This window comes from Manacus candei, unplaced genomic scaffold (genome assembly GCF_025592945.1).
Source record: "Manacus candei isolate 608988 ecotype Guabito, Panama unplaced genomic scaffold, ASM2559294v1 h1tg000025l, whole genome shotgun sequence".
Lineage (NCBI taxonomy): Eukaryota > Metazoa > Chordata > Aves > Passeriformes > Pipridae > Manacus > Manacus candei.
Window position 1 is genome coordinate 3,313,532 of NW_026138073.1, and position 21,696 is coordinate 3,335,227.

The 21,696-nt window shown below is 42.4% G+C and overlaps 1 protein-coding gene and 1 long non-coding RNA gene across 2 annotated transcripts in view; one reads left to right on the forward strand and one right to left on the reverse strand.

Annotated features, from left to right (window-relative positions):
• Positions 1-4,722, forward strand: part of LOC127471584 (contactin-3-like) — a 102,977-nt gene extending 98,255 nt beyond the window's left edge. Inside the window, exons 19-21 of the mRNA XM_051788650.1 lie at positions 934-1,046; positions 1,960-2,128; positions 2,706-4,722. Coding sequence (XP_051644610.1) covers positions 934-1,046; positions 1,960-2,128; positions 2,706-2,806 — 383 coding nt within the window. The 3' untranslated portion in view covers positions 2,807-4,722. The remainder of the gene's footprint in view (positions 1-933; positions 1,047-1,959; positions 2,129-2,705) is intronic.
• The window catches only part of LOC127471618 (uncharacterized), a 189,786-nt gene that overhangs the window by 3,194 nt on the left and 164,896 nt on the right, over positions 1-21,696 (reverse strand). Inside the window, exons 5-10 of the long non-coding RNA XR_007904699.1 lie at positions 14,809-14,913; positions 8,176-8,270; positions 6,718-7,245; positions 5,468-5,524; positions 2,688-2,823; positions 1,890-2,161 (exon numbers count right to left, since the gene is read on the reverse strand). This is a non-coding gene — a long non-coding RNA (uncharacterized LOC127471618). The remainder of the gene's footprint in view (positions 1-1,889; positions 2,162-2,687; positions 2,824-5,467; positions 5,525-6,717; positions 7,246-8,175; positions 8,271-14,808; positions 14,914-21,696) is intronic.

Sequence of the window (21,696 nt, forward strand, 5' to 3'; positions counted from 1 at the left end):
GAAATGAGGAGAAGAAAAGAGGGAAAAAAAAAAATAAGCACATACAAGTGTTCAGAACCACTGTTAGTGCTTGGTACTTGAACCTCCAGCATCAAAGCACAGCCCAGTCCACCTAAGCAGCAGTTGCCTCCACTAGGTGACAGCAGCAGTAAATTGTTTTCCTTGACACATTTAGAAAAGATTTTAATCATTGATTGTGTCACCCCGTGGCCCATTTTCTGGGAGACCAACCTGAGGTATCGTAAGAGGTTTGTTCTTCCTTTGCCTGCCCTGAGAGCTTGGCAGTTCCAAGATATATGAAAGCACAGCCCAAAGGATGCAGCTCCTTTGGAAATAACAGGCTCAGGTTGCTAATGAACAAAAAGTCAGTAGATTGCCTTGGCCAAAGCCCACTGTTGTTCAGCTCAGACATGAGCAGGGGCTGCAGGTCAGAATCTTGAGTTAAGAGAACAAAAAAAAATATCCCTGTGAAGTATTTCTACATTACAAACATTAAAGTGAATCAAGGTAGTGTGTAGATTTGAATAGTCAGTAAGACTAAATTTATCTAACAATATCTTGTGAAGAATTTTCTTGTTCTTGGCACTGCACTAAAACTGTAAATTTTCTGTTACCACCATTGTTTTCCCCAGCTTGTTCTAATTGATCACCCACGTCCTAAGACACATGCTTCTATCTGGCTGCATTTAATGAAGGACAGTCAACAGATAATTCAGCTTCAGAAATAACATTTATGTGGCATTCTGTTTTTTCCTTCCTTCTATTTTTCCAATTTAGCCTCTGAACCATAACGTGTACAAATGAGGAACCTGCATTTGAGTTGCTTTTGCATCCAAAATGTAATGACAGTCAATTGCCTGAACTATTTCCTACTGTTGAATAAATCACTAATGCCAATTAAATTAAAGCCATACTTTTATTATGTATTTGAAGCACCCAGTCAACCTCCAGGAAACGTCGTGTGGAATGTCACTGACTCCAGAGTTATCCTGAGCTGGGAGGAGGTGACAGCTCTGGGGAACGAGTCCGAGGTGACTGGGTATAAGGTCAGTGAAAACAGAGCTGAAAGCAATCCAAAGTTGGCTTTTTCTTGCCTATTTGCATGTTCAGAGGATGCACAATGTCACAGCCTTCTTACAGATTTTAATCACATTCTAACAATGTCTCATAACCACAGTCCTTTTTACCACTAATTAATTACCATTAATGTACACTAATGCCTTCTCCTCGTGCCTTCTCTTGGGATCCCACTTACCACACGTGTAACACTTGGATCTTAGAACCTGCAGAACACATCACATCTATAAAACTTATTAAAAATATGTAACACCTAAATATATAACACTTCAGAAGAAACTATATAATCCAAGATTTAGCCTGGTGGACACAGCTTCCCTTCCTGGCCAGGTCTATGTATAGTACCACACATATCAAACTGATATTTTTCTTACCCTTTTTCTTACCTACTGTGGGACTTGCTCATTTTCCTGATAGAAATTACATCTGCTCTAAATCTGATCAGCACACAAATGTACAAGTATTTAAATATGTCATATAAGTGTAAAAGAATAGCTGAGGATGTTCTTGATAAGCTCTGTGTAGCTGGATCCCACATGATATATTCCCACTTAAAAGATTTAGGCTGAAGATCTGAGTTGTATTGGCAAGAAATTCATGTTTACAGCTTGTTCCAGTGTCCCACCACCAATTATATTATTACCTATAATAACAATTGCAATCAAAACCATATATAATACGTGTTATCATTCTACACTGTGCCATTTCTAATTAAACCTGTTGATTGATGTTAAAATGTAATTCCGCACGAGAACATTAACCCAAAAAAAAAAAAAAAAAAAAATCAGATCTTTTCACCCCGAAAAAGAAACCTGGATTCTGAGAAGCCCAGCTCAAAAGTGGCAGGGCAGGTCCTAGAGGAGGATGTTGCCTGTGTTGCAGGTTTTGTACAGGACCAGCAGCCAGAGCAGCGTGAAGGTGCTGAGCACGGAGCAGACGACGGCCGAGCTGTGGCTCCAGTCCAACGACGATTATATCATCGAGGTGAAGGCCACCACCGAGGGGGGGGATGGCACCAGCAGCGAGCAGATCCTCATTCCCAGGCTAGCCAGTAGGTTCAAGCTACTTCCCCCTTCAACTTTGTCTTTTCAGGAACAAAAAAAAAAAAAAAGGAATTAATACTTATACGTTGGGTTGTAATAAGGTCATAAAAAGAAAAGCAATTAACAGTCTTCACGCCCTGATGCTTGACAAACTCTATCCTGCTGAACTGGTAAATTACCATGTAAATTAGTATTAAAAATGTTAACTTTTTTGCTTTTTCTCCTTTTTTTTTTTTTTTTAAATTATTACCTTGAAAGTAGAGTCATAGAAACACAGAATCATTAAGGTTGGAAAAGACCTCCGAGGTCACCGAGTCCAACCTCTGACCGAATACCACCTTGTCAGCTAAACCAGACCACTGAAACCATTCATACAATTTCAGCATTTTGCAAGGCGTTTCTGGAGTTTAAAAATATTTACTGTGGTTTTGTAAATTTCTACTGTTTGTAAGAAGTAAAAAAAAAAAAAAAAAAAAAAAAAAAAAAAAACCAATAATTTTTTGCTTAGCATGTGGGAAGGGTAATAGTTTGGCACAGCACACAGTCATGCTTTCATTTAATCCTGACCTTTTCCATTTTTCACAGGTATGGATGCAAGAGGTTCTGGTCCATCAGTCTTGAATATCTTCAGTGTGTCCAGCTTCTTAGCAACAGTATTTTCCTTGACCCTTAATTCAGTGTTGTAATGATATATTTGCATTTGCTGCAAGAAAAAAAAAAAAAGAATTGGTTACTAAAGTGCTTTTTTAAAAAAAAAAACTGCAGTGGTTAATGCATGTTTTTCTTCTATCCTGACGTGTTTTTAAATTCTTTATATTTCACTGTAAGTTGAAGTAAAAATACCATGTAAAGTTTAGCAAATCCTTTAAAAAGGAATCTGAAATGCCTTAATACTTGAACCAAAGGAGTTTACATATTACATACTTCAGATACAGTGTAAGAGAGAGGGAGAGCAATGGCACTATGGTCAGAGGAAGAGCTTAGCTCAGTGAGAAACTCCATTTTTGCAGCGACACCGAACTGTTCTGGGGATGTTCTGCATTGTTACAATACTGTTCTACAGAGAAAAGATGGAATCAGAGACATGGGTGTTGTCAGTCTGGTGATAACACACGGACCAAGTGGCTGTTCTTCAGACAGTGTCACAACCCAGGAGGTTTGGATCAGTTTTCCTAGTGCCCTTTGTGTCAGTTATTCTAAATCTAGCGAGAAATCCCAGGTGGAAGGGAGGGAAAAGTCTCAATATGAGTGTTAGTTTTGCACAGTCCACGCTGGGGTGTCCAAGAGGGGCCTCCAGTGCTGCTCCTAAGAAATGATCTCACAGCTGTGTTTCAAAGAGGCCTCTCTTTTTTATCACAGATGTTTATGCACCTTTTCAAACACCTGCCCTTCCTCTCCATCCATAAATTTTGAAGTTCATTTCCTCAAATCCCCACCTTATATTTCTTAACCAGGTTCTTCATTCATAACCAAATTCTCCCACCTTCAGGCTCATTTTTATTGCCCTCCCTGTGTGTTAGTGTTCCACTAACAGGAGTTCCCAGTTGGAAGCACTGCTGGAATGCAGTTGCACCATGGCCTTATGAAAAGGGACAACCACCACCTCCCTACCTTGAGATGTGGTGCTTCCAGATATGCAGCCCCAAATTATCTTGCTCTTTTATCATCTACCACACTGCACTGTAAGCATCCTTAATTCAGTGTTACAGTCAGAACTCTCCTTCCTGCTGCTCTTTAACCCATTCAAAACTGTCTCACCTTGTCTGGCTCTCAGACACACCCCACCACTGTCACACGATTCTGGTAAGTTTATGGCAATACTGTAGAAGATAATAAAAAATTATACAACAGCACTTCAGGCTTGCTATTATAGAGAAATCTGTGCTTGCTTTCATAGCAGTATATTAAAGATACATTAAACCTGGTCCATTTGACTTCTATATTTGTGAATTTAGTCAAATCAGCCTTTTAGACACCTTTTAGGGAGCTGACAACATCCCTGTAACAGCACACATGACATAAAGCATATCCTTTTAAAGACTGCTCTTTTTAATTTCACAGTATTATTACAACACACAGAACCACAAAGGGAGAACCAGGATTAATGAAATTATGGTAGCACTGTAGAAAAAAAATACCTTGATATGCATTCAGATAGCAAATTACCTGATTAGCTCCAGCTGACACTATGTGCTAACTGTTGAAGTAAGCAAGAGCTGTATATAATGTACATATAGAGCTATAAATGACTCGTTGCTTTTCCATGTGGCAAACCAGTGTTGTTTTCAGACACATGCAAAGGGGGGGGGGAGATGGAAATACAGGTGTTCCTAGTAAGTATATAGTTATGTTTCATGCAACAAAGGGTGACTCTGTTGTTTCACACAATTCTAGTCCATGTTCCTGTACTGCCATTCTCATGGAATTACATTGTATTATTTAATTTCTAGTTATATATCTCCATGAGATATGTACCAGGTACCTTGTTTCATATTGAAAAGTTCAAAATTTATCCTTAAAACTTCCAGTTGTGTGTGTATCCTATGGTTATCTGTATGCATTTTTTTCTATTGCTCTAATAAAATATTTATTACATTGAGGGATAGTAGAATATTTCAAAGTATTATTGCTTGTTCCTATTATATATTTGCACATTTGGGGGGTTTAATGCATCTAAAAATGGTTGTGCTTGAGCTGCTGAGCTCCATCTCTGCCCACAGGTTTACAGCAGAGTGGACAAAAAGCCACTTCCCTTTCCCTGGCTTCATTTCCCATCTATCCAATTAGGCTGTTTCCTCTCCTCTGAAATGGAAAAAAAAACCACCAATGTAATTACATTGAAGAAGAGTTAGTTCTTTATAGTAATTTATTCAGTGTATCACTATTTAGCATTAAGCTGCACATCCTGTTTTCCACTGCATTTTCCTGTTCCCTACACAGCTGCATTTTCTTGTAAAGCCCAGACTTTTCAGCAAAAAAAACTTCTCCCTGGTACCACAGATTAAGCTTTTAAAGTGTGGATTCCACCTGCAAACAGGGAGCTGATCCAGGTACTGCCATAAGGGTTAATAATATGCCAACACAAGTGTATTGAATAAATGGGGTTTTCCCTTTCAGGTGGTTGTAGGTGGACACACATGCCTTGCTCTGCTTCCCCCAGTGTCCATATAAGTCTTCTTTAAACTGATCTCTGTTTCTTCTATCATCTTAATTTAGTTAATGGTTATTTGCATTAATAAAGCTGACTTGATTCTCCAGTGAGCTGGAACAAAATAAGTTGTCATTGGGAAAGTACAGGAGGAAAAGGTGAAGAGGCAGTAAAGGGAAAAGGAAAGGGATAAGCCTACCTCCAGCAAGCATTTCCAGAGCAGCTCCTGTGACTGTCCAAAAGTAGCAATTCAGTCCTGGGGTGAAAAAAAAAAAAAAAAGAAAGAAAACTAATCAATAATAATGAAAAATATGAATAACATTGCTTATACGACAGGAACTGTTGGGGCAGGTAGTTCTGCCATTCCACTCTGAGTTGTACTTCCACCAAAACCAACAGCACTTTGGCACAACTATTATTTGAAATCTAGTAAGAAAGAAGGATAGATTTCAGTCACAGTCCTTAGTAAAGCACTACTGTAAATTGCATTGTTTTCAATTCCCTATCCAAAAGCAGAGTTGTATTCTAAAGCCTGAATTTCTCAGAGGTAGCTGGAATAAGAATTTTTAAAAAACAAAAAAACCACTACTTTTTCTTTGGACAGCTTACTGTTGGATATGTTACAAATATGCAGGATCCTCTATGAATACAAAATGAGTTAAAAACTAATATCACTTCAGCCCAAAGAAATATTGGAGATCTCCATTTTCAACTTAATTTGCCTTTCAGTGGTGGAATGCAGACGTGGGCAGTGCCTGTCAGGTTGTATATGTTATGTCTTAATAACAGGCAATAAAGCAAGCTGTCCTGCATGAGGGAGTGCATTAATCTGACAGCTCTCTGTCTGAAATAAATAACAGTGGAATATTGTGAAAATAAAACGAGTTTGTAAACAGGCACTAGCTCTTTTAGGGAAAACAGCCACCTGGATTGTTTTATATGCTAATGCTTTGAACTCCTGAAAAGCAATAAAAAGGGATATGTTTAGCAGGGATAGAACTGAGTGTGCATTGCTCTGGTTTTTAGCGAGGCTGCTTGATAAAAAGAGGCACTTTAAATGTGGGGCTTGCACAGTGGGAGCTGCCATGGGATGGGGGACGTGGGACATCCCTCACTGCAGCTCTGGAGATCAGTCTGCCCTCTTGGAAAAGGGATCTCCACAGCTCCCAGCTGCCTCCCTGGCGTGGTCACAGCTTGGGTCTCCCTGGGAAGCAGGAGGCACAGCCTGGAGAGAGGACAAGAATTCCTCTTTTTCCAAGCTACTCCAAGCAGCCTCAGCAAAGCTCTGCTTCTCAGAGGTGCTGGTAATGTCTCACTCTTGGCTTGGAAGTGTTTCCCAAGGTCAGCTGAGGGTGTGGGCACCTCGTTGACATCCTCTGTGCTGCCTCTCGTGAGGTGCATCACCGAGTTCCCCTCCCCAAAATTTCTGATATTTTGACAGACACTCACCTGTCCTTTCATGGATCCTCTTCATCACCTGAACTGCCACACTGCAGTGTCTGCACTGGCCCTTGTAATTCATCCCCTGCTCTTTGCTTGCTTTGGGTTTAAACTCTCTGGTTTGAGACTTCACACTTTGTGCATGAGAGTATTTCAGTATTAGAATTTTGCAGGACCTTCATGTGCATCCTTCCTTTGCTTTTTCCATCCTTAAGGGTCAGGAAAACTTGATAAACTCACTTGGAATTAAATTTCCTTTCTTGAGTTCCCTGCTGATCTTTTTGAGGTCAGGAAGTATCTTTGAAAGTCTTTTTTTTTCCCCTTTCAAATGCACAAATACAGGAGACGTGCCAGTAACCCCATGCAGCATTTCTAAGACACTTTCTTCCTAATGTACCCAAGATTATTTTCTTACCCTTTAAGGGCATAATTAGTGCTGTGAGGTCTGGGCCATGCCTGCTCTCTGTGCTGTGCTCTTCATTCCAGCTCAGCCATTAATTCTCTTTGGGTGGGGGAACATCAGGGCATTGGCAAATGCTGAAAAGGAAGGAAGGATCAAAAGCATCCTGTTAGGAGCCATGGGAAAGGGTGCAGCTTCAAGATGCTCATTAATTCAGCCCATGATAATTTAAACTCAAAGCAACTCCTGGGACAGCGGGACATCCAAAATTACCCGTCAGGAAAGAGAAACTTTGGAGCATCCCGGTCCTTGCTGCCCTCAGCCTCCCAAATCCCACACTCCCTGGGATGCAGAATGAGAGGAGGGACATGGAATTGCTTCCCCTCTCCATTCCCAGCGAAGGGTGCAGGATTGGAGTCCCCCAGCAGCACACAGGGAGGGTTTGCCTGCCCTTGCAGAGGAACAGACTGAATTTTTTGTCACCTCTAGGAAAGGTGCTGCAAATGTTCCCCTGAGATGGGAGCACCTGAATGCACTCCCTGTGCCCATTCCTTCCAAAGAGGGGATTTTGACAGGCAGGAAAGGTGTCCATTGGGGTTGCTCTCCCTGGTGATTCCATTTTAGGGGATCATTCTGTTTTATGCTGGAACACAAGCAATGACCTGTTACACCAGCTAAAGACATGAAAAGAAACAAGTCAGAGAAAACAAGGGAAAGTCCAGCCTTTCGTGCCCCTTATGATCCAAATAATAAATCTTTTTCCCAGCTGAGGGCCTGTAAAGCAGTTGATGAGAAAAGGACATGTGTTTAACAAGAATTTCCCTCATTAGCAATCCAAGGAGGGCCATGCTTAAGGCAGACAAATAATTTAATTTTGTCACACTTCCTAACATTGCCACCAAACTGAGGCATTTACAGTCACACTTGTCACAACACTAATTATCTATTTGAACAGCAGAGCTCCACTGATTGAATGAGTTCTGCAGTGAGATCATTTCATCAGCAGCATCTGATTGTCATGACGTTTTGGATATAGACTATAATGACAGGAAATATGGCTTTGGTACCTTTACAGCAGCTTCAGATGAGACAGAGGGGAACTTCAGCAGCCAAAAGCTTCTGCTCATGGACTGGAAAACAATGTCCTGGGGGCTTGTGTTGCCTTGGAAACATGAAAAATAAAGCACCATTAATTACCTATTTTCAAGCAACCAGTGTATCCAGTGCCGAGGGCCTGATCCAAGGCTAATGAAACCCTCACCCCAATTTCAGCACACTTGGACTGATCAATCAGCTCTTCTGAGCAAAGGGAGGACTGAGGCAGAACAAAGCTCTGCCAAGTTTTACTTCTGGCTGAGATTCCAGAAGGCTCCAGGCAGACACTCCAAGTGCAGTGGCTCCTCTTCCCTTCACACCCATGACTTTGAAAACATCTTCAGCTGTTTGTTTTTTTTTTTTTAAATACATGCCCTCTTGTTTTGAAGAGGTACTAACAGCTGAACTAATAAACATCAGGCAAACACACATACAAGACCTGTGTATAAATCCCACATACATATATTTTCTCCAGATTGGAAACCAAGCTAGTCCTGGGCACTGGCACAGAACCACGAGATCAGCCAGACCTTCTGCTGTCATTCTTTCTACCCAAAAGACTGCCAAAATAGTCTCTACTATTATATCTTCTGTACAGTCACTTTTAAGTGTAATTAAATATTTTTAACTACAGAGCGTTTGCTGCTTTTCCTCCCATTAGTCACTGGTGCTTTGCTCCTGATTTTATAATTGGGAAATATAACTCTGTACAATAACTCCATGAAATAACTCTAATAATAAATAACTCTCTGGAATTGGTGAAAGTAGAATCAACTTCTTCTTATGGGAGTTTGAAGTTATCCTAAAATTTTCTTTTTGGAAGACTGTTCACCCCTGCTGCCAGCACAGTCCAAAGCAATCAGCCAAAACTCCAAAAGTATGGAAGGACAAAAATAATTCCAGTAATTTGGAGATCCTGCCCGCAGCACAAGTTTGGGGCACAGCAACCTCCCAGGCTGCTGGAAAAGAACCCCTTTCATCTTGTAATACAATGTAAATGCTATTTTTACACCGGTCCCAGATATTTTAAGCAAAAATTTGCTTAAAAAAGACTGAAAGACAATCTCTTCCTTTCATTTGCTTCCATTTCTAAATGAGCTGTAATTTTGAGTTTTCTTTTCTCTCTCCAGTTTTCCTCAGGAAAAATGCCAGTGGCAATCTCCACCAATCTCTTGACTCTTTCTGGAGGTTAAACTGACTACAAGAAAACTGGATCAAAGGGAAAGAAAAACTTTGTTCTAGAAGCACAAAAATATTTACATAATAACAAGATAAGCCAGAACTCCTCATTTCTACCATGTGGACACGCTTGTAAAAAGGATGTAAAAAAATTAGGCCATTTTTAGTTTAACTGGGGAGGTGAGGAGAGGAGGGATTTAATAGCTCATGTAAGAGAAGAAGAGACAAGGCTGGAAATCAGTTTGTAATGCAGCTAATTGAACAGATCCAGAGTTTTCAGGGTTTCCTGCCTGGAGGAGAAGAGTCTCTCAGAGCTATTTTGATGCACGAGAGGAAAAGAGAATAAAGTTTCCCACCACAGAAAATCGAGTGGGAAACAACAGCCAGAAACAACTGGATTGGAGCTCCTGGAAAACACGATAAGAGCTTTGTTTCAACCTCTTCTGAGCTGCTCTCTGAGCTCCTCAGCTGTGACCACAAATTTTGGCAGCAGAGTAAAAACAGGACTGATAAGAGATAATACAAGTGGGATTGGGGTTGGTCACTGCAGAGCAATAAAAAATTAGAGACATTTTTTCACAGGACGTTGCTCAAGAATTGGCCTCTCTTGGGGCAGCTCCAGTAAACTCAGAAAAAATTGGAAGTTCAATACACTTGTCGATATTTATTCTAATGAGTTCATCATCTCCCCTCACTGATGTGCTGGAACCAAACCATAAATGTTTCCATATCAAACACCCACTTGTTCCTGCCCTGGGAAGAGCAGAGACATCCATTCTGCACTTAATTAGCTGTCCTTTAGGAAGAAATGAGAAAGGCCATGCTTTAAATTAGACCCATCTGGTAAAGGCCTTCTTGAAAAGATGAGGCTTATGTGATGTTTTGGAGCTGTCAGAGGCAGAGGCCATCTGTCCTGACTAACTGTTGCCAGTCATCAGGATTCTGCTCTATAATGATTGTTTATATGAAAAAGGTGACTGAGGGGTCAGAGTGCTGAAATCTGAACAGGAACATCGTGGTGGAGTCTAATAAAAGCCCAGGTAAGGAGATGGGGAGTGAGGCTTTGCTTCCCAGCACCTCCCTTTCCTCCAAGGACATCACAGGGCTCTTGAGTTCAAGAAAGAACCAAGATGCTGCTGCTTGTGGCCACTTTTCTACTTAACTAGAGTTTATGGTAGAAAATGTGGGTCAGATTCAGGTCCCTCCCCAAGGGGTTTTAACCCAATATCTCTTGATTTTCATGAAGCCTCATGGATTAGAATCCTCCCTTACACCTACACCTGAACACCCAGCTGTATATTTGGGATGAAAGCTCAGCTTTTAGAGATGAAGAAACCACGATTTCTAGTCCCAGATAACTCACTAAGTGGGACCCATTACGTCCAGCCCATGGCATGGTCACAAGCCACAGCTCCAAGACTGAATTGCTGCAAATCAGGCTTGGATCTTATTTTTTACCCCCATTCTCTGGGGTTTCAATTCATTTCCAACACTCCACGTGCTCTGTTCTTTGGTCCCAGCCCAGCTGAGGTGCAGGCACACAGGTCCTGCTGTTCCCAAAGCAGCTCCTGCCTCGCTGCTCTTATCGGGGCAGCACAGGGCTGGGACCAGCTCCTAAAGAGAGGAATTGCTTACATAATTCACAATGACTCTTGTTGCCAAAATAGCCAGACAAGCTTAAAAATATAAGCAGGCACTATGAGGGACAATATGCTTAAAATGTTGAATTTTATGGTAGTGGCATAGAATGACAAATACTTGAAAATAGAACAAAAATGTAAGGTATTAGAGAAATGCCACACATTTACTGCATTTCAGCCATCAATAATGCATCGTGCTTTGCTTTAAAGGCAGAAGAGGATGATGGTGCCCAGGTGGTTCAAGGAAGATATCTGAAGTGCCAAATAAACATTATTTGTTGGCGAGTTCCCCTTGTACCCTCCAGGGCAGGGACCTGCCCAACAGCTGCTGTATATGGGCTTTACAGGCATTCTTTATGAGTGATAAAAGAAGTGTTTGGACACAGAATCATGGAATCATTTGGTTTGGAAAAGACTTTCAAGGTCTTTGAGTCCAACCATTACCCCAGGAGTGCCAAAGCCACCATTAAACCATGTTTCCCAAGTGCCACATGTATATATCTTTTAAATCCCCCCAGGGATGGTGACCCCTGGGCAGCCTGTTTCAAGGTTTGACAACCCTCTCAAGGTTTGACAACCCTTCCTGGCACAACTTGAGGCCATTTCCCCTTGTTGCCTGGAACAAGAGACATCCATTTCTCTATCTGTGCAGAACACTGAAGTTTTGTGAGCACAGTAACTTGAACACAGAGAAAACGGGTGCACAGGTAAACACACCAAAGGGCACTGGAGCATCCCTGCTCACAGGGGGAAAATATTCCTCTGAACACCTATGCTAGGACAGAACTCCTGCCTCCCAACTTCAGAACCTACTCACTTAAACAGATGAGGACAAATATATAAAATACATCCCCTGAGGCAGCAAGGGGCTGCTCTATCCACGCCAGCAGCAGAGAAGATGCTGGTTGCCAGGTTGCAGATGGACACCACACATTTTAGAAATTAAACTATAAGTGGTTGGTTGTGTGGTGGTTTTTTCTTTTTACCACATCAGTCAGATTTCTGTCTGTGGGAAACTTTTCCTCAGAGAGGCTCTTTTCACAGACACAGCAGGGATGGAGGTAACAGCATGAAATGAGAGAGTTTGAAAAGCAGCGGCGTGCTGCAGGAAGCCCAGCATTTGCATGTTAAGCTACATCTATTCCCTGAACGCTCAAGACACATGAAAGCAACCTCAGATTTTTGGTTAGCAGCAGATCTATTCACTGCAGCCTGAATTTAAAGGTCAGGGATGTTTAGAGGGGTTTTTTGTTGTTTTTTTTTTCTTTTTGCACTTAGCTGGAGCAGTGTTACACGGCTCCCCTTGGGAAGAGCAGTGGGAACAGCAGCAGCTCTGCTGTGCCAGGACACCGGGTCACAGTCCTGTTTGTACCAAACAGTGTCTTGACACCAGCCCCCATTCCCAGTGCCAGTGGCCCTGGTTCACTGGGATGTTGTAGAAGAGACACTTCTCTGATGCCCGTGACCTTAACAAGAGCTTTTTAGTGCTTGTCAGGGCTATGACAGCTGAATCTTTTTAGGCATGTAAGTGAAAAGCAGCTGAACAAGACCCACTGTCTTTTCAGAAAACACAGCCCTGAGGGAAGTTCGAGACATTCAAACTCAATTTTAACCTTTCTCATCTTCAGAAATCAAGCTTATTTGTGACCAGGCTGAAGGTTTCCTACCTGACAAGGCACTTCTGTGCCCTTTGGCTTCATGCCATGTGGCTGGAGGGGCTGGCAGGGCTAACACCCATCATCTCCCTCCCACCACAGCACCACCTCACTGGCACCACCAGGGCTGTGGGCACGGATGCTCAGTGGTGCCTTTGCTCCTCCTCCTCCTCCCATGGCACCCTGATGGACAGTCGAGCATTGCAAGGTTGTCATGCACACCACTGAGCTCCCCAGGATGCTGTTTCCTCCTTCCCTTCAGCATTCAGGAGCAGGTGAAGCAGGAGATAAAGAATAAAATGATGACCCTTGTCATTGCCTTCAAACGAGCAGCACTGATGTGGCTGCATATCTGAATATTCAGGAGAGGGGCAGACCTACACGCTGGATTTACTGAGATAAATGTTGGTCTCAGCTGTTGAATTCCTGGTGCTGATGAAGGCTGCAGAATAATTGCATGTGTGCAGAGTGGATAAGAGGTGAGGGCTTGCTGTTGCCTGCCAAGAGATAAAGGACTCGAACAACTGCTGGTTTGTTTGGGTTTATGATTAGATTGATATGGCTCATGTCTTACTATACTCATGATATGGGTGAGCAGTTAAACAGAAATAGAAGCCCAGATCCTTGGACTGACCTGAAATACACTGGGGAGCTGGTAGGAAGGACTCCTGGAGAGACTGATCCAACCCCAGAAAGCAATAACCCTCCAGAGGGTTATTTCAGTCCTTCTGGACTGGACTGCTGGCGAGATGGCACATGGTCCCATCCCCTCTGAAGGTGCAGCACAATTTCTGAAGCCACAAGGGAGAAAGAGATGGGGACAGATTTGTCTCACATCCCCCCAAACAGAGACACACCCCCCAACACTGGGAGCAGAGGCAAACCGCCCCCAGACTTCCCAGCACAACTGCACGTAGTGGGATTTAAAAAGACCTGTTTCCAGACACCTGCCTTCCCCTCGTAGTACTGGCATGGTTTCTCACATAACTGAAGGAAAGCTCCTAACTTCAGAAGCATGGCATTCTAAAGACAAGTGTGTCTCACTCAGAAATCCTCCAGGTACTTGTTCAGCACTTCAGTGACGGGTGAGCTCAGGTCTGACAGCAGCAGCTCTCAGGGGTGTCACCAGCGTCACACGGGGCACTGGGGACATTCAGTGGCGTCACTGAACCACCAGACTTGCTTAGCAAGGCAGAACATCCACCTGGGGCTTTGGCAGGCTCAGGTTTTGGCCTCCCAGCTCCCTTGCACGAATGCACTTGTGCTTTGCTCTGCTGCCTCCACAAGCACTGACGGTGCTGAGGTCCCTGATGTGCTGAGAGACCACTCATTCTGGTGATGAACATCACAAAATTGCCTGGGGCTTTGGTTTGGTTTTTTAAACACTTGCTGTATATCTAGATAAACCCCTTGTCTTATGCTGGAGTAAATTTTCTGTTATCTCTGCCTGTAAACCTCCTACTCAAAGGCAGCATCTCCCATTACTGCAGTGCCTGGGGCATCTGTTCAGGACAACACTGGGCACTGTGAAGTCTCAGGATTTGGCTCTACCAGCCAAGAGCTCCAGCCTCAAAGGACCTTGAGAGATTCCACGTGTCTCCCTCCAAGTTACACATCTACCATATAGCACAGCACCACGGGCTGGATCAAACTGTGCAGAGGTCTGATCCAAAACAGACAAATCCACACCTGCTTCTGGCATCTGATGCTACTTTTCACCCCTCTACATTCACTTCTTACCTCTCACCTGATCCTCGGGCAGGTGATAAATCTGTTCCTATTCTGGAATTCAAATGCTACCTCCCCAGAACTCTTCTCCTTTTCAATACTGTCCTCTCTGTGTGGGTTGCAATATATGATCTTACATGTGGGATGAAATCAGCTGTAGCTGTCAGTGACCACCTGAATCAGGGTTTTATGCAAGTAGTACCAAATATTTCAAAACAGAGAAAAAATTCTGATATACCCATAAATGAAAATATTGCCTCTTACTTTTAAATGCATTATTTCATGAGAAATGTTTTCCTACTGCATTTAAACATGTGACTCTCTCAGGATTTAGTGCACCCATTGAAAATTTTCATCATCAAAATAAGAAAAATCAGACCAGCTCTGAATCAGAGTTGCTCACCTTTAGAATTCTCATTTGAGCTCTGCTCAGGCTCTCAGGCACAAACAGCTCCACGTCCTCCGACACACGAATGGTGCAGTCAGGAAAAGTTTCCTTTGGAAAAAGCTGTGAGAAAAAAAAGAAGCTGAATCATCACAGAGACTCAGTATGGGGGAATACTGAGGAATCACTGTCAGTCTCATTAGTGTGGGCAACACAATCATGTTTAGAGGCTAAAAAATATGTAGCCAATATTTGCATCTTATAAAACACAGGTGAATTTTGTACAACCTACGACCAGCTTGGCTGCAGTGGAAGTTGGGAGACATGGCTGAGGTAGGAACTCAGCCTGCTTGGTATGTGATTTTGGGCATGTTTGCAATTCATGTTTAGAATTCAATTATTTACATAGTTGGCAGAAATGTAAAAGCAAATAAGATATAGAGTGGGAATATCTGTGGTTTCTTATGACAGTAAAAGAAGACAACTTCAAAACAGCTTTAAAAATGAAGGCCAACATTATTTCTAGATTTACAGCTTTTAATGGTCTCAAAAACACACACTCCAAACTAAAGCAACGATAAGCTAATGTTGGAGATGCAATACACAATATTCTGGATTAATGTACATGCAAGATGACAGCCTAAACTGGGAATTCTTGTTCTGAAACCATATTGCCTTTATATGGTCACAAGGAAGTTAGAAAATAACATATATGAGTCCTTTCCCTATACCTACCATGGGCAATAGAAATCCCAGCCCACAAAAAGGGCACTGCAGTGACCATCCATATATGTCTTAAACATATATGAAGCTGGGTGAACAAAAGACAAAACTGGAGGGTGCTAAGTTCTCTGTTTCATATCTCAGTCTTAACTCTGTCTTCCCATCACGCCTGCCCTGGTAAAGAGAGGAAAATGGGGCTGAAAATTACCAAGCAGGTGTTTCAAAGACATCCGTAAGCAGTTCTGCTATAGTCTAATTAGTGCTCTAATACATATCATAGTGCAGACTCATCATTATTTCCTCTTCATTAGCTGCTGAAATATAATGTATCTTAAAAAAAAAAAAAAAGAAAAAAAAAAAAGAAAAAAAAAGAAGTCAAGCCCATTTTCCTTTTTTTTTAATTTAAAAAAAACCCCAAGAGCTTGTTTCTCCCGTTACCATAACAAAGACAATAGGAATATGATTAATGCATGCCATCTAAACTATGTGCATTGTGCATTAAATACCAATGCACCATCTCAGCCTAAAGTGAGCTCCAAAATTATAAAACACACACTTGTCAATATTAACACTTGCACCAAAGGAAATGTTTAGAAAGAGAACAACAGGAGAATAAATCTTTTCTTCTGGCTGTCTTCGTGTAAATGCTGAACCCTACTCCTGTTCTTTGGAAAGAGAGAGACCCCAAGTCCACCAGAATCACCCAGATTATTTAAGGCATGGTCTGACCTGGTGGGGAGAGAGCTCCAGGAGATATCTATTTGTAGTCACTCCTGTGAGAGCAATTGGTGTCAGCTCTACACAGCTTTCAATTAGTTTTGGCTGGTGGTGGCCCTCTCTCTGCCCGAGCACACACCTGCAGGATGGAGAGATTGCTAAAACATTGCCATTCCTCTCAGCTCCTCAGATGGACTCTGCAAGTGCTGCTCCCAGGATCCCAGCCAGCTCCTGCTCAGCTGATCCATGTCCAAACCACAGCCCCAGCAACACAGAAACACCTCGAGAGCTTGGTCTGCCCGATGCTGACACGTGTCCTTAGGAACAGCTCTGTCCATTGGACACACCTGACACAGTCCCTGCTGGGATAAGCTGTGCCAGGGACAAGGCTGTCTTCAAGCCTGAGCCTGTGGGCCAAGATTTCCTTGGTGGTGGTGCAATGTCTTTGGTTGTTCAAGTCAAACAACTGGGGCACAGCCTGCCCTCTCTGCTGGCAGCACATTCCCCAGAGAGGCCTTACAATAATTTGGGAGATTGGGTGACAGACCAAGTACCCAGTTCCTTTCCCCCATGCCTACACACACTGGACACCCATAAAAGAGCATCAAGAGTCACCACAGCATCCCTGAGATAAAACATTCCCTTTTCCACCTCAAAATTCAATTCTCCATCAAATGTTGAAAATTAAGATGAACTCACCAGAGGGAAGAGCAGCTGAGGAAGGAACATTTTTATGCCTGCTTGGCCTCTGACAGCAGCCCTTTAATTACAGCACATGGCAAGTCTTCAGCAACTCCCTCATCATGATCCCCCAAACTCAAGTTAAAGCCTCTCTACAGCTCCACCTTCTCCGACAGCAATGACAGCTGCTTCACAAACTGATCCCTGATGAAACATCTATAATGAACCTTTACTGCAACAACAAATTTTACTCTTCCTCTAGAGAGCTACAGAAATTTGGCCAAGTTTTAGCAGAATTCGAGCTTCGGGGAGAAAGGAAACCCCGAAGTGGATGCCAGAGCCACACTTCACTGCCACTTCACAGAGCATTGTGTTCCAAAAGCACCCCACAAATACAAACCAACAATCACAGCAAGTCATGTCGTGGGGAGGTAAAATTTAATGTGCCCTCACCTTAAAGACAGGGAAGCAGCAGCAGATAGGTTAAACAATTTAGCACAAGTTGTTCAATAATTGAGTCAGAGAGCCTGGCTTGGAATCCAGAGATCTTGTCTCCTGCTCTCATCTTGATTTAACATCACCTTAATTATTTTGTTCTGTTGTTACAAAGAGCTGAGCATAGGAAATAGTCTAAATCCTTGTGCAATGCTGAAAAGAGCTTGATGGGATTTTGTTTCTTTTGCTGAGAATACCCAGGACAAGGAGCAAAAGGTTGAAAGTAGATGGGCCACCGAGTGCTCCTGGTTTGCTTTTACAGGTTGTTTTTCCTTATTTTTATTATTAATCAAGAACACTCTGAAGTTTCCTAAGGAAAAGGGTAATGGTGTCAAGAAAATTTAACATGTGTTTGAGATGAATTCAATGCAGGTCTATTACCTTCAGGTCAGCTTGTTTTTCACTTTCAAAGACAAGTTTACATCTCAGATTAAAGAAACTATTGAACCACATACAAGGGGAGCTCTGTGCTGTACCTCGAGCCATATTAAAGCAGCTGAGAAGCACAGGAGTTTGATAATGTCTTAATGCACCACGGACATGGAATTTGATTCCATATATTGATCACTCCATACACAATTAGTGGAGTAAGTGCAAGTTTACAACTGGTGCAGCTCCTTACTCTTGTTTTTGTAGTGAATAAAACTGACTGAAGCTTAAGTGTGGGGAAGCAATCATGTTCCCTGACCTCAGAGGTGACATCCAGCTGCAGTAATGAAGCACAAAGGCTTTTAAAAATCATGCACAAGAGCAGTCCATTGTACTTATGCTGACTGGTCTCTCACCTATGATTTAAAATAGATGCTTCAAGAAACGTGATTTTAATTTTTTTTTAATTGAGGTTAACCTCCAGCTTGAAAAAAATCAGAGGAAGAGGGGCTATACTTGCTTAATTTCAGCTCCAGATACTTCTATATTTGACAAGTAAAAATTGCAAAAAAAGTTTAAAATGTTTAAAGGCAATAATAAAGTTTTTCTTCCTGTTTTTTCAGCTGAAAGGTTGCAGATATTTATATTGTATTCTAATTGCTGATTACTCAACAGACAGAGGTAAATGTCTTCCACCCCTGAGACTTTTGAAGGCGTTATTTTGACACATCCGCACAGACCAACACCCACTCAGCACCTCAGGATGTGACTGTAAAATCAATTAATTCAACAGCTATTTCTGCAGCCTGAAGTGTAATTACCCATGAAATGTTGACGGTTTTCAGGATAGCAGAAATTCATCATTTATGCTTAACCTGGGCCATTCTTCCCTCCCTCCATCCGAGGAGCAGTGCTCGGATGTGCAGACAGAAGTGGTGGATGCAGGTGAGCTGGTTCTCACTTACTCTGGACCTGTTCAAACATTGTTTTACCCCTTAGGAAGGTGTGGTGGAACATGGACATGTCCTCCAAACCCAGACTGAACTGATAACCAGATCCATACCAGTAAAGATGCTTCTTCCCTAAGTAATGCCTTCTCTTTTCCCACCTTCCCACCTTTCCTCTGCTTCTCATCCCACTGCTGGAGGCTGTGCCTGTAGATGAGGAGCTTTTTGAGCAGTTTCTGTGGAGATCTGCAGGAAGCCATCTCCTGCCTCGGTGAACACATGCTTGCACAGCATCAGCTCCACGACAGCAACTCACCACCTGCCAGACTTCAAGGACAAGCGATGGGGTGGGGGTTTCAAAAGCTTCCTGCACCCCCTGCACAGAGCTACAGCAAGAAGTTTGCTCCAGTTATGGATGCTGGATATTAACAACAGCTCTAAACACAATAATTAGTTCATTTATCTCCAACTTACATAGCCTTTGTGTAAAGGAGTACTTTACAGTTGAATAATTTTAATTTTTTTAGCTCTATGTAAAACAGGCATCATCAGTATAATCCTTAGAATCTAATAATGATTCCATCAGTGTAAAATCATTATCCTTAGGCAAGAAGGAAACCAATTCAATTATGATGTTGGTTGAAAAATCGAGGGTGAAAAGTTGTAGTACATATTAAACTTGAGGCTGGAAAAGTTGTAGTACATATTAAAATGGTTACTACAAAATTTGTGCATCCAGGCTAACAAATGCTAATATGTTCTTTTGTTACCTTCTAATTTATATGATTCATGTAAGCCTGCAGCAAGAGAAACTTGTTTTAAAATTCATCTACATTAAAAAATAGCAATGCAATGAATTGTAAAGTTATTAGCATTCATGTCTGGTTGTGTTATTAAGCTGTACACATCAAATCGGGTAGTACAAGTACAGAAATGTCATAATGAAGTAGAACAGCATTTAATCAGAGGAATTTCTAAAGGTCATCAGAGCATCATATAAATTCATCCATGCATGACAGCAATGTGAAATAAATAACTGAAAGAACACCATAAGAATAAACTTCAATCTTGGAGCTTTGTTTCCAACAGTAGAAGAATTAGCTGAGTTTCATGCTGAGGGAACAGCTAACAAAAAATACTGAATTCTGTAGCTTTAATTAATGAAAGACTAATAAGAGGCAGATAAGGAATTTTACACAAGGGAGCTAACGAGGTGTGTTCACTGATAGCTTCCTACAACAGCTGATCTCATACGTCTCCCTACAACTGAGAAGAAGCGTTCAGCTCAGTTTTTTCTTCCTCATTAGCCAGATGAGCCCTAAATGATTCCCTTTAAATAACCAACAATTTGTTAATATTTTTGCACTCATAAAAACTCTTTTGACTGCTTTAGGACATATATTATAGGCCTGATAGTTGGCAGCTCCAAACACTGGAGCTATTTTACCGTCCCATGTCAGTGCAGTGCCAGCCTGTTTTCCTCGCCTGGCGCTGGGAAGCTCCAGCAGGGTCGGAGCAGATGCCATGGTCACCCAGAGCCAGGCTCTGGTACCTGCAACCATGTTCAGCAGCACCTTGATCTGCACAAAACCTAATTGATTTCACTGGGAACCTTCCCAGAACAAAGTTCAGCTCTCGGTGATGAAAAGTGCCGGGATCTGGCTCGGAAGATGCATTCCCACAGTCCAGGGGGGTGATACATTGCAGCAGTGCACAGGGGCGATGAGAGAGGATAAATAACTAATTCATCAAAGACTCTTTCTGAAGCCCTGCATGTATCAGTGGCTTTCACCTAATTAGTTGGCTTGGGGAGAAAACGAAACCCTGTGTTTTCAGCTGGTCTCCAGCCCCGGGCACCACCAGTGCTGGAGGGACACGGCAGGCGAGGAGCCCTCCTTCTCTTCTTGAGTGGCCACTTCTGGGCAGGACCAGGAGCCCTGCACAGGGGACCTCCTCCTTTATTCTGTTTGAACGGGATCCCTGGTACGTTTTAACAACAAGGATTGGGGTTTTTGTAATGTTAGTTCTTTGTTAGAGTTCAAGCAAACTCTGTTCCTCCTGCCGCAGTAACCGTCTCTGTGCTGGCGAGGAGAAGAGGAAGATAAAGCACTTTTCTGCTTCCATGGATTTCAGCTGGCCAAACCTCCAAGCACTGAGCAGCCCATGAAATGGATCTCTCAGCTCTCCCAGTGGAATTGCAAATGGGAATTTCCTACAAAGCAGCCTCTCCTCTCCTGCTGGACCTGCAGCTCCTCTGAGTTCACGTGTGTGCCAGTACCTGTGTTGGCCCTTCCCCTTTGAAAGGAGCACTATAGTCATGGAGGACTCTAGGGATTTGGCACCAGAGCAGAGAAAAAATAAAGATACTATATATTTCTACAGTGACAAACCAGCTGGATGATCTGTGTGATTTTGTGCATCACCAAGAGGAAAAAAGAACATGCTACTCTACATTTCAAACCAATTTGGAGAATCTACCACTGTCCCTGCAGAGAAGTGCTTGTTTGTTCCTCAAATCACAAAAATTAGGTTTTCAAGCCCAGTTCCCAGCACTCCCTCCTTTCCATCCTCCTCCCCAGTGCCTGTGCTGGTGTCCTCAGAACAGGGCAGGGGGGGCTGAACCTACAGCCTCAGACTTCAATTCCCTTCACCAGAGAGCAATTCCCACACTGGGGACCAACACCAAAATATCACACACTGGGTCATAATGTTAAAATCTTAATCTGTACATCATCCATCTGCTAAGGGAGGGCAAAACACACAAAGAGGATGTAACATTATCACTTTACATCTCCTTATTTCACATGCCCCATGAAGAGAATGATTTCTTTCTTTTTTCCTTTTTTTTTTCTTTTAATTCAAATAAATTACAGCAAAAAGCAACAGACAACTCCAGAGGCTGACTACAGTCTCGTGCATCATTTTCGTATTTTTTTTAATTCATTAGTGTCTACACTAAATGAAAGAATTTATA